Source organism: Cydia strobilella, chromosome 18 (assembly GCF_947568885.1).
Source record: "Cydia strobilella chromosome 18, ilCydStro3.1, whole genome shotgun sequence".
Lineage (NCBI taxonomy): Eukaryota > Metazoa > Arthropoda > Insecta > Lepidoptera > Tortricidae > Cydia > Cydia strobilella.
In genome coordinates this window covers 298661-312070 of record NC_086058.1, presented here as the reverse complement: position 1 = coordinate 312070, position 13410 = coordinate 298661, and the positions used below count along the sequence as shown (strand labels likewise).

Below are 13410 nucleotides of genomic sequence, written 5' to 3'. Positions count from 1 at the left end.
CGCTGTTCATAAATATCCCTAATAGTGAAACGCGGTCAAATAATATTTATGTGTATCCATGAGTGAATTGAGTCAAGTGCTTGTGGCCCTTGTCTGCGCCATGTATCAGCTCTGCGGCCCATCGCTGAGGCGCGGTACTGCTGCCGGCTCCGCCTACACGACGGACAAATTGTTGAGATCGGTCCTTGATACGTTTATTAGCCCCAGTATTAACATCCTAAGATATTCCATTGTTAGTCGAGCCAAAACTACAACAGTCCCCCGAAGAGTAGATACCATCCTACCATCTCCGAGACAGCGTTGTCTAATAGCGTGATTATATGTTATTAAATAGGTATCGAAACGATCGCAGTTCTCATAGTCTTATCTCAGTTAAATACCAATACAGTTTCATCTAACTCTGTAGTGACACCTTAATGGTTCGTGTTCGTCTTACTTAGGTCATTAGACAGATATTTGAAATTGGTTTTATTGGATTAAAATACCTACTAACTTGCATCTAGCTTCGCCTAGCCTATAGCTTCGGCCATCTGGGGCTCAGACGTCGCCTGGGGTGCGTTGAATTATGGGAAACGACTTTTAAATTGTGGTGCAATATGCAGCTTTACAACAGAGGCCGAGTCGTAGACAAAAACAATGCACTTCCCTTAAACACATCTGTTGACCAAATAACCATAAAAAAGGCAGATCGACACATTGCACAATTGGTCCAACAGGTTTTTTTTGTTAGCATTCCCGGACATTAGTGATTTGTTTATGACAGTGTCAGTGTCTTTGTGTTTTTTATTTGTGCGAAAACATAACTACCGATGACAGTGTTTGGTTTGGTGCATAAGTATGGATAATATTTGTAGTGCTGTTTTTACCAGCTTAAACTACTATGTTGAAACTGACTATTTCTTAGTGTTGACGTAGACGACACGAGCGAATAATCTTACGAGATATAATAAATCAGTCAGGAGAAAAGAATGCCGCGGGCAAGCACAAGGTCCATGGAACAATGTTATAGGTGTTTGAGCAGTTATTTATATGATATCAAATTTTAGCAATTAATTACGTACGGGTTTTAGTGGTGTCTATTGACGGTGTTGGTGTATTTTATATTACCTAATATATTTATTGTGTCATTTGTGTCTGGTGATACTGAGGTGCCGGGACTCGTGCCAGTGTTGCTTGTTAAGTGCTATTAATTTTGTGTGCAATCATCATCAGCGACCAAAATAATACTATTTATTACGAGGCGACAAGAGATTACTCGCAAAATCGCAACCCCAAGATGTCAGGCGTCGGCGGACAACACACGACTTTTCGGCAAAGCGAACTATTGTGGCAGCCAACACAGGACAGGATAGACCCGACAGATGCGGATTACCGACGAAATTGACAGCCTAGTGCGCGCGTAGCACATGCGTGATCGAGCCCGACGTGGTATAAGCATATGGGTGGAAGAGACTCAGGATAAACTTAAGGGCCCCACAAGTGAAGGCCGTATAATGATAATAATATGAAGATACTACTCTGTCTTTCCGAAAGCACTCATTAACGCAATGCAGGCCTTTTGAAGAAAAGTCACTTACGAAAGCTATCAAGGGGCCTCGGTTGCTGCTGACTACGAGCCTGACGAGAGCGAGAGACGATTAACCTTCGAACAATGAACTCAACTTAATCGCAGTCACCATCCCTTCGTATATACTTACACTAATATTTATCTATATCTTCCCTAAACTGGGCACGATGCTGGTATTCGGTCTGGTTCTTCAAATCCCGTCAACTCCTATCCTCGACTGCAACAGCCCCACACTCCTCACCTGTATTATTGGCTCACCGGTGTCTCGGGCAGGAGGGTCAGTTGAGCATGCCGGGGCGGCAGATGAAGGGAGGTGTATACGAGTAGGCCCGAATACACGTCCTGCCTCGGAACAGGTTTGTCTGGACGGAGGTCGTTAGCGTACCGTAGCATACGCCTCTAACCGACGGCCTGGATCGTACCAGCACGTGCATTTGAGCAAGCTCGACGAGCCTCTCCGTCTCTCCCTCCCTTGTGTGACCAACGCTTCTGCGTCCTTGCAGCAGAACTGCTGGCTGGTGTAGTCACTAAACGGAAACGGAAACGGATTAGAAAATTGTTTCTCCAAAATCCGATCGCTCTCAAAAATTGTGTCACATATATTGTAACTAGCCCTAGCAAAGGCCCCGGTCTTTTTGGGCTGTTACTGCACACTATGTCTTTAAACGCTGGCTTAAATTAAAATGTATAATTAGAAATAGTGACAAGTTTGTTGTATATATTTAATGAATAAAAATATGAAATAAAAATAAATAAATAGTACTAGTTAACTTCCTCGCGAGGCGACTTGTTCTGAGAGTCATTCTTATTCAAGCATTGAAATTTCATACCACTTAAAGCAAAATATTTATTTAAATGATATTTTTTCTCATGTATATTGACCCCTTAAACGCTAAAGGTGGAGACATTAAGCAACGGGCACAGCGAGCATGAAGAAGAAGACTCGCACCAGCGGTTGCAGCGGTTCATGAAGAAGCGGATGGCTTGGTACCAGTCGCAGAAGCTCGGCAGCAAAGAGTCGCTCCGGGACGATGATTCGGGCCGGCAGACTTGCTCCAGTGAGTATATTGTCATTTAGCTCAGCGATATTTACCAAGCCTTTCGAAAGCCAATGTGTTGTGATACTGACGCCTATAGGAACAGTTTAGCGATGCCAGCTCGTATTCAAATGCGCGTGCACCGCGATATGAGCTGACTCGCCGAAAGCCACATCCATAGTGACGGACCTGCGGGACGCTAGTCCCGACCGAACCATTGTACTAGACTATTGGCGTTATTCATAAGAACACGTTACTGGCCTGAATTAGCTATGAATCGTTTGTTTTTATCTGTCATTTTGACTTATGTATTTGTATGAAAGGGATAAAAAATAATTTTATTAAATCAGGCCCGTTAAGTTTACGGACCTGATTTAGTTAAATTACGGGTAAGTATTAGTTTATTTTTTTATTAGCCTACTTGGTGTCCCACTGCTGGGCAAAGACCTCCCCTCGTTTTCTCCACTCGACCCTGTCATCGGCATTTAGTTTAATATACGGAGTCAATATAAATTACTTATTATTTAGCACCGAGTAAGGTCACCCCTAGCCAGCTAATTAGAAGTACCCATCTATTATCTTGTATACACCTAACACTATGCGCGAGTGACCAAGATTTAATACTTTTATTGGGGTCCCTTTGTTTGACATAATTATTGAAAGTCATAATGTAATGATTGTCAGATTATCATCAGTCATAATTCTGAAACCGTTAACTTTTCAGGATTTTCGTAAGGTTATTGTCGCGAATAGGTATAAGTAGGTCTAGGCATAAAATAACGTGTAAATAATTGACGATTCTGTTTTATATTCTGTTTGTGTGATAACTGTTTTATTTCCATTTCGTGTGTTTATGTTTTTACTTTTATATGTTTTATTTCTATATTTTGTGCATAGTTATAAGCCAATCAATGTTTAATATTAAGAATCAATGTCCCACAATAAATATTACCTATTCCCTAACTCTGTAAAATAGCGTAAGCTGATTGGCCAATAAATGGAAACTGACTCACAGTGGGCGTGGCACGGTCGCGCTCTCATATAAATATGACCGCCCAACCGAGCCTCGTCAGTCCATCAACGACTAGCGAAGCAGCAACTAGTCCATCAACGACTAGCGAAGCAGCAACTAGTCCATCAACGCCTAGCGAAGCAGCAACTAGTCCATCAACACTCTACTAACTTATTAACTTTAAGTATGAGTTATTATTACTAACCCTACACTAACCCGGTAACATGGTGGTGGTACTTCGAGGTAATTAGCAGCGGCAGCTTCACTTCGGCCAGCGCGTTCCAGTCTTCAGCGTACGAGCTTCAACGGAAAACAGTCTACGCTCAACAGTTATCCTATAGACAGGTTAGGTTTATTTTGTGTCACGCGTTTCTAAGAAAAACCAAATTTTGACTAACGAAAATGCAGACAAACAATACATTATGACTTATGACTTAAAAGTTTATGGGAAACAATACTTTTTTTGTGTACCTATTAACTCGGCAAGTCGGCATACACCGACCGTCGCGTCTCTACAATTTGTTCGCTATCCTCCTGCCCGCGCTGTATAGTTCTTTGGAGAATCTATTTACGATACTGATCGTGAATCCTCTATCCGTATTTGTATTCTTTGGCGGATACCCAGCTATTTATTAGGGCCCATACAGAACGAGCCTTGTGAGGAATTTGGAAGTTAAAGACATGCCTCGCCTAAGGCATCGCGTCCGCGCGTACTTTTTGACTAGTAGGCAAATATTCGGGCTGGCTCATTTTTACTGACTTTAATTGCAAGAAAGTGGGGGATTTGTATTAGATTTTGGCATTTTTTTCTGTGACCTAGTTTTCAAAGTAGTGTTGTGCAGGCCTCAGCGAGCGATCGGCGACGGCGTGGTCGAACCTGCAGTCCGAGATACTGCGGCTGGTGTCGCGGCGACCTGAAGGCCTCTGGTGCAGCGAGCTGCTACGGCTGTATGAGTAAGTTATATTAGTTATATGTAATTTAATTTTTAATTTAATTTAATTTTTATTCATAGACCAACTGAGATCATTGTTGTTAGTACACATAAAGCTTAAATATATGGTTAGTATTAAACACTATATAACGAATGTCAATAAACTTAATAATAAATTAATTAATAAAAAATTGAAAAGAAGTGAAATTAAATCAAACAAAATACAATAATTATATAAATTATTTTTCTCTTGTATAGTCGAGTTCATAAAAATATGAATGCATTTGTTTACCTTAATCCATTGCAATAAGGTGAAAAAATCTATACATATCTACGAGCTCGACTGTAGTTTATTTTCGCTAATTTGGCATCAACGGAATACTTTCAGGCTGTCGGAGACAAATATTTTAATTGAAATTATTTGACGTTGGTGCCTCACTCGTGGAACGTCTTCACAGACCTAACTGCCTCGCGCGGCAATTAGTTTCATGCATGAAGTTTATATTTTGAACGAAATATTTTTTATTCGGATGTTTGTTACCGATATATCATGTTACAAATGCATTTCCGTTATTAAATTATCATTTAATTGCTTAAAATAATAAATAAAAAGTACAAAAATATGCGCGCGAAAAGCTAAGTGAGCGAAACGCGCGAAACGTTACGTGACGTCACGCGTTCGGCGGATTAGTTCACATAAGTGCCATTAGTAGCAAACGTCCGTTGGACCGTCCAACGTGTGACGTCATCACTCTCTGTCGAATTTGCGCCAAAAGTTATGAGCGTTTCAAAAGTCACACGGGCGGCTCATATGGTGTATGCGGCTTTAAATAGATCTGTAATGGAACATTATGTTTCAGAGAGGAATATGGTCACGAGCTAAACTTCGCTCGCTTCCGCTATCCATCAGTGTCAGCGTGTGCGTGCGCTGTGGAAGGGTTAAGTGCGCAACGATCCCCTGACGGCAACTGGCTGCTTACCATACAAGGAGGACCGGTATGTAGTAATGATAAGCGTTTTATAAGTATTGTGGCCGAAAGCAACTGTGTCCCCTTAGTTCATGTTAACACATTTTTGACGATAACAATTTTTTTTTAGACATTTTGTCATAATGCATAAAAGTCAAAACACTTGTTTCAAAATGTACAATTTTGTATCAGGGCCGGTTTGACCTAGTGGGACCATTTAGAGTGGGTGGGATCAATTCTTGTTACTCTTGTGCTTACTACATTAGTATTTGCCTCTTGCCCCAAGTCTAAAAACCAATTTCCCAGGAGCAGAGCAATTGTTGCGAGTCGGCACTACGGCTGCGTCGAGTTCCGCGAAGCTCCTCGCTCAGCGCGAGCAAACACGCCAGTCGCACGCTACTCGACGCAGATGACGCTCTACCTGGCATAGACTATGTAAGTACACTTGCAGTGGCGTAACTAGGGGGGGTCAGAGGGGGCAAGTGCCCCGGGCGCCATCCAAGGGGGGCGCAAAAATGGGCAAAAGGCAGCAGCAGGGAAACTTTGTCAGTCGTCAGGGGGCGCAAATTTGCAACACTACGCCTGCGTCGAGTTCCGCGAAGCTCCTCGCTCAGCGCGAGCAAGCAAGCCAGTCGCACGCTACTCGACGCTGATGACGCTCTTCCTGGCATAGACTATGTAAGTACACATGTAGACCTTATCTCCTTGTAGTAAGATTCAGGTCAACACGAGCAAGCAAAGCCAGTCGCACGTTACTCGACGCTGATGACGCTCTACCTGGCATAGACTATGTAAGTACACATGTAGACCTTATCTCCTTGTAGTAAGATTCAGGTCAACACGAGCAAGCAAGCCAGTCGCACGTTACTCGACGCTGATGACGCTCTACCTGGCATAGACTATGTAAGTACACATGTAGACCTTATCTCCTTGTAGTAAGATTCAGGTCAACACGAGCAAGCAAAGCCAGTCGCACGTTACTCGACGCTGATGACGCTCTACCTGGCATAGACTATGTAAGTACACATGTAGACCTTATCTCCTTGTAGTAAGATTCAGGTCAACACGAGCAAGCAAAGCCAGTCGCACGTTACTCGACGCTGATGACGCTCTTCCTGGCATAGACTATGTAAGTACACATGTAGACCTTATCTCCTTGTAGTAAGATTCAGGTCAACACGAGCAAGCAAGCCAGTCGCACGCTACTCGACGCTGATGACGCTCTTCCTGGCATAGACTATGTAAGTACACATGTAGACCTTAACTCCTTGTAGTAAGATTCAGGTCAACACGAGCAAGCAAGCCAGTCGCACGCTACTCGACGCTGATGACGCTCTTCCTGGCATAGACTATGTAAGTACACATGTAGACCTTATCTCCTTGTAGTAAGATTCAGGTCAACACGAGCAAGCAAAGCCAGTCGCACGTTACTCGACGCTGATGACGCTCTACCTGGCATAGACTATGTAAGTACACATGTAGACCTTATCTCCTTGTAGTAAGATTCAGGTCAACACGAGCAAGCAAGCCAGTCGCACGCTACTCGACGCTGATGACGCTCTTCCTGGCATAGACTATGTAAGTACACATGTAGACCTTATCACCTTGAACCAATATAGGCCTATTGCCCTTTTACCGTCTATTTCTAAAATATTTGAAAAGTTAATGTCAAACCGTGTATACAAATTTTTTGAAAAATATAATATTCTAGATAATAACCAATATGGATTCAGATGTAAGCGATCCACCGGCCTTGCTGTGTATAATTATATACAAGATGCCTTAAATTGCATAAATAATAAACAATACGGCGTCGGATTGTTATTAGACATGACCAAAGCCTATGATCGCGTCTCCCACCAGATATTACTTAACAAACTATATGGCATGGGAATTCGCGGAAACGCACATGAATGGTTCAAATCTTACCTTTATAACCGTAGACAATATGTACAATTAGAACACTTAGACAATAATACAGGAGAAACGCGTATAATTACCTCAGAAATACGGCACACGACTTGCTCAATACCGCAAGGAAGTGTAACAGGATGCCTTCTGTTTATAGCATACATAAACGACTTGCCAAAAATTTTGAACACATCATGCGTTATGTTTGCTGATGACGTCTCAATATTACTGAACTGTACAAATAGTGTAGAATGCAATACTCGCCTTTTGGAGTCTCTCAACACAGTTACTGACTGGCTCCACGAACATAACCTCGATATAAACTTGAATAAAACGAAAATAATACAATTTAAACCAAACCAAAAAAACCCGCTGCATATAAATTTACAAATTGATAATGATAAAACCATCGAAGAAGTAGATGAGTGCAAACTATTGGGTATAACACTAGACTCAAGTATTAACTGGAAATCGCACATACAAGATATAAAATCCAAACTGGCTAGGTTCATCTACGCATTAAGTATATTAAAGATTAATACGAACATTGAGACCGCTAAATCCGCATACTTCGCATATGCGTACGCATGGCTACGGTATGGTGTTATTCTGTGGGGAGAAAGCACCGATGTGCATCAACTGTTCGTTATGCAGAAAAAATGCATTCGTATCCTAACAAATACGCGCGTACCAAACAGCTGCCGCTCATGTTTCAAACAACTGAAAATACTAACACTACCCTCCATTTATATAATGGAGGCGGCATTTTTTGTAAAAAGTCACCTTCAGTTGTTTGAGATAAAAAAACTGTCAAGACCAAATCGCAAACCTGTCGTTCCCCAACTATTATTGCCACCCTCCAAATTAGCTATGGTAAGAAACGGCCCTTACTGTCGATGTGTGCGTGTAATGAATAAAGTGCTTGGTTTTCTGAATCTAGAAGTTAGCGATAAATTATTTAAGAAACAGTTAAAGGAAATGTTATTAGAAAAATGTTACTATTCAATGGATGAATTTTTTAATGATGAAAGTCTGGATAATGCAAAATGATTAAATTGTTTATGAATTTTATGATAACTATTAATAATTTATTGTTAAATTTCATTCGAGTATGAGTATGACTATAATTTATGATTATTAATGATTAACGCATGAATTAGTTTTATCTTATTATTATTGTTTTTTTTTTTTTTTTTTTTGACAATTCTATTTTATTTAAAGTTTATATAAGAAATTAAAACTAGGTATAAGTTCAAAATAAGTAGTTTAAGATCCAATATTGTACACCCTAGCAGGGTATCATGTACCGACTTGACCAATATGTAAGACCAGTATGTACAAATGAACATGATTACAATGGAATAAATGATATGATATGATATGATATGACCTTGTAGTAAGATTCAGATCAACACGAGCAAGCAAAGCCAGTCGCACGTTACTCGACGCTGATGACGCTCTACCTGGCATAGACTATGTAAGTACACATGTAGACCTTATCTCCTTGTAGTAAGATTCAGGTCAACACGAGCAAGCAAGCCAGTCGCACGTTACTCGACGCTGATGACGCTCTACCTGGCATAGACTATGTAAGTACACATGTAGACCTTATCTCCTTGTAGTAAGATTCAGGTCAACACGAGCAAGCAAGCCAGTAGCACGCTACTCGACGCTGATGACGCTCTACCTGGCATAGAGTATGTAATTACACATGTAGACCTTATCTCCTTGTAGTAAGATTCAGGTCAACACGAGCAAGCAAGCCAGTCGCACGCTACTCTACGCAGATGACGCTTTACCTGGCATAGACTATGTAAGTACTAATGTCGACCCTATCACCTTGTAATAGGTTGAATTCATCGCGAGCAAACACTCCAGGTATATTTAAAAAAATTCGCGTAGGTCCCCATTTAGTTTGATCTTTGTGCTCTGTGGACCTAAACCATGGTATGTCCGATTAGACTTAGAATTTTTTAATTGTATTTATGTGTGTCAGGACCCAGACGTGTTCCCCTCCGACTGCCTGAGCTTCCTGGAGAGCATCCCACGGGGCAGCCTGTCCGGAGTGGCCCCCGGAGACATGCTGCCTGTAGTGGTGGCCGAGGTGTACTCCCCGAGCCACATGTGGCTGCAGCGGCTGGGGCCCGAGCACGAGCTCATGCAGGAGCACATGGACCAAATGACGTGAGTACTGTACCCTGGCTGGAGTTCAGAGGGCCTACCATGAACACCGAAGTTTGCAAAGAGAAAGATCAAGTAAGAATCTGCTTCTTCATCTTTCTCTGTCACTCTAATTACACATTAATTACAGTAAAAGGACAGGGAAAGGTGGAAAAAAAATGGAGGAGGCTTTTACCCTTAGAGGGGCCCCTAACAAAGATGGATAATATTCATAGTTATAAACTGGAAATACATTGTACCTACACATTGTAAAGTCACTACATAGTATAAATCTATCGCGTCGATCTTGTTTGATGGCACCATCATTCCAGTATCTAAACAAGTGAAAGATCTCGGCCTTGTTTTAGATCCAAGCCTTACCTGGAATTACCAAATCTCAGAAGTTAGTCGGAAAGTCTGTTGGACGCTGCGTAATCTCTACAAATTTAAGAATTTTCTCCCAGTAGGTACCAAAAAACTCCTAGTGCAGGCTCTAGTTTTGCCAGTCATTGACTATGCGGACGTATGCATGACTAATATCTCGCAGGAGTACCTCAATAAACTTGACCGTCTCATTAATAATGGCATACGTTTTATTTTCGGCCTTCGCAAATACGACCATGTTTCTTTTTATCGACGTCAGCTCAACTGGCTTTCTATCCGTCGGCGTAGGTCCCTTAGAATCCTGAGTATATTATTTTCCATCTTGTTCGAGCCTTCTACACCAGGATATCTTAAATGTAAATTCACTTTTGTCGCCCCCCGTCCAGGCTGTGAACTGCGTTCCTCCCGCTCACTCAAACTCTCCATCCCTTCTCACCGTACTGGTTTTATGTCCAACTCTTTCGCCGTTGAGGCAATCCGTCTCTGGAATTCCCTCCCTCTCTCGATTTGACAAGCCCCAAGCAAGCCTGTTTTTAAGCGTCTACTCCGCAAGCATCTTCTGTCAGAAGAATTTAAATAATGTTCTCCATCTTGTATGTACTAATATGTATTAGTTTATCTTTAGTATATCATATAAGTACATACATACATACATACATATAATCACGCCTATTTCCCGGAGGGGTAGGCAGAGACCACGGATTTCCACTTGCTACGATCCTGACATACCTCTTTCGCTTCCTTCACTTTCATAACATTCCTCATACACGCTCGCCGGTTTAGGGTGCTCTTGACCTGGCCTTTCTTCAGGATTTCCCCGATCTGATCAGAGAAAGTCCGCCGAGGTCTGCCCCTTCCAACTCCCGTTTCTACCTCTCCCTTATACACTCTCTTTGTTAGCCTTCTTTCACTCATTCTTTCCACGTGTCCAAACCATCTCAACATACCTTTCTCAATTTTTGTCACTACATCTTCGCTCAGTCCACACTTTTCCCTTATCACACTGTTCCTAATTCTATCTTGTAATCTCACACCACACACACTTCTCAACGCTCTCATTATATAAGTATTATCATATAAGTATTAGTATTTAATCATAATTTTGTTAGTTTACGTTATTATGTTTATATATATATATATATACATAATATTTGATTTTTTTTTGGTTCTATTTCTCGTTATAATTTATGAATCTATCCTGCACCAACATTTATGTCTCTGTTTGACCTAATGGTTGACTGGTAGAGAATGCCTTTTGGCATTAAGTCCGCCATTTGTACATTTTTCTTTGCTTGTGCAATAAAGTTTAAATAAATAAAAATAAAAAATATATAAAACAAAGTCGCTTCCTGCTGCCTGTCTGTCCCTATGTATGCTTAGATCTTTAAAACTACGCAACGGATTTTGATGCGGTTTTTTTTATAGATAGAGTGATTCAAGAGGTAGGTTTATATTTATAATACATCAGCAATGCACCCGTGCGAAGCCGGGGCGGGTCGCTAGTCGAAAATAAAGCTGTAATAATAACAAAGTAATAATAGGTGTCGTTCTCATGTAAAAGGAACCACATGGTCGCTTACCACAAGGACGCTCTGACAGGTTATTCGTATAGAGATTTAAGCAAATTTCACCCTTATGGTGACAATGTGGTACCTTTTACTTGAGAACGACACATTATTTAATTTAATTTATTTATTTTATTGATAAAAATGGGGGCGCCCTCTGGTCGCATAATAACTTTTGTCATATTTTTAATTGTCATAACACTTTATGCATAAAATTGTAAGCCATAAAAATCTTTAGTCATAATTATTCCTGAGTATAACCACAGGGCGGACACGCTATACATCAAAAATCACTTGCGTTTCTATGTGTGAACGGCACGTCTGTACACGCGTCATGCGTCATAGTGTGAGTAAGTTGCTTCAAAATAGTACAGAGCGGCCGGCAAACGGCTGTCAATCTGGTGTCGCGGGGCGAGGAAATTTGAGTCGCGGCGTATATATATTTCTGTATGATAATACTATTACTTATTCTGTGGTATAACTGGGTTTTTGTCATAATAGACCAAGCAATAAGAAGGTATAGAGGGAAATGCTAGGAATACAATTTTTGACTTCGTAGCTTTGTTTGGACTAGTTAGGAGATGAACATATCAAAAGCCCGACCGTAACCCTGGTGCTGGGGGGAGAGTTGGGTATGAAGGTTCAATTTTTCGGTTTTTCGATTATATCTCGGAAACTATGCGTCTGAGCGACATGGCCACTTATACAAAATGAAAAGTGATTTAATTTGTTACAAGTTTTATTAAGTCAAGTTTTTTGATATCTTGTATAGTTTTTAAGAAAGTTTATTTAGGGCTCTCATTTTTATCTTGATTATCGACATCAGTGAAGCTGCTAGGCCGGGTTTGGTATCGTTTTCGTATAAATCGGGGGTGCTGAATTCATTTATGGTATCAACATTAACACCTTTGTGTTCCAAGCGTTTCCCTCTATAACTTTTTTTGGTCATTCATTTCCTGGCCTATAAATGAGTTATGTCATAATTTTTTTAGTCATTAATTTAATTCGCATACAATTTTAAGTCATATGCTTGATATCCATAATTGTTTTTCGTTCGAAGTATTGCAGTGCATACTATTAATATAGACATAAAAAATTAAGTCATATATTTAGTGGTCATAAAATGTTTTTGAATGAATGATGAATGATGAATGATTTATTTGCATATGAATATTGGGTTACATATGTAGGTGTTGGGTACAATATTTTGAGTTTGTTTCACCAAGATTCTACCTATACAGGTGTACATGCACTGTATATTGGCTTGATTCGCTACTAACAGTAGTAGAATTTCGCCAAATCACAGAAAATTAATAATACTACTTAATTATAATAATTATCTTACAACATAGTTCAATTTATACAGTTTATACAATGTCCAGTTATAAAGTTACGCCATTTCGAATATAAAAGTCAAAGTAATTACAAAATTAGAAAGGATGTCATACATACATAAGCTTAAGAATTAACATTAGAAATTAACATAAGATTAAAATTTATGATTAAGAAAGTCATCAATATTATAAAAACAACACTTACATAACAGTTCATAGAGTTTACGTTTGAACTCCGGAGTTGATAAATTTTTTAATGCCACAGGAATTTTGTTAAAGATTCTAATGCACATAATGTATGCACTCTTTTTTCTGACTGCTAGACTGTGTGGCGGTATTGGCATTTGGTATTGTCTTATGGACCTGTTGGAAACGTTCCCCGGTGTAGGAAAGAGTTTTTTCATAAATGTTACAAAGCATGAATAATAAATATGTATGGTTGTGAGAAACCCATGAAGCAAATATTACTTTAGTCATAATTATTTACAACCACACAAAGACCGTATAAAAGAGGAGATCGAAGGAGAGGAGCTCCCTCTA

The 13410-nt window shown here is 40.2% G+C and overlaps 1 protein-coding gene across 1 annotated transcript in view; it reads left to right on the top strand.

Moving 5' to 3' along the window:
* Nucleotides 1-13410, top strand: part of LOC134749641 (uncharacterized) — a 35753-nt gene that overhangs the window by 6794 nt on the left and 15549 nt on the right. The window contains exons 5-10 of the mRNA XM_063684657.1: nucleotides 2466-2625; nucleotides 4459-4570; nucleotides 5409-5544; nucleotides 5823-5951; nucleotides 5991-6194; nucleotides 9424-9611. Coding sequence (XP_063540727.1) covers nucleotides 2466-2625; nucleotides 4459-4570; nucleotides 5409-5544; nucleotides 5823-5951; nucleotides 5991-6194; nucleotides 9424-9611 — 929 coding nt within the window. The remainder of the gene's footprint in view (nucleotides 1-2465; nucleotides 2626-4458; nucleotides 4571-5408; nucleotides 5545-5822; nucleotides 5952-5990; nucleotides 6195-9423; nucleotides 9612-13410) is intronic.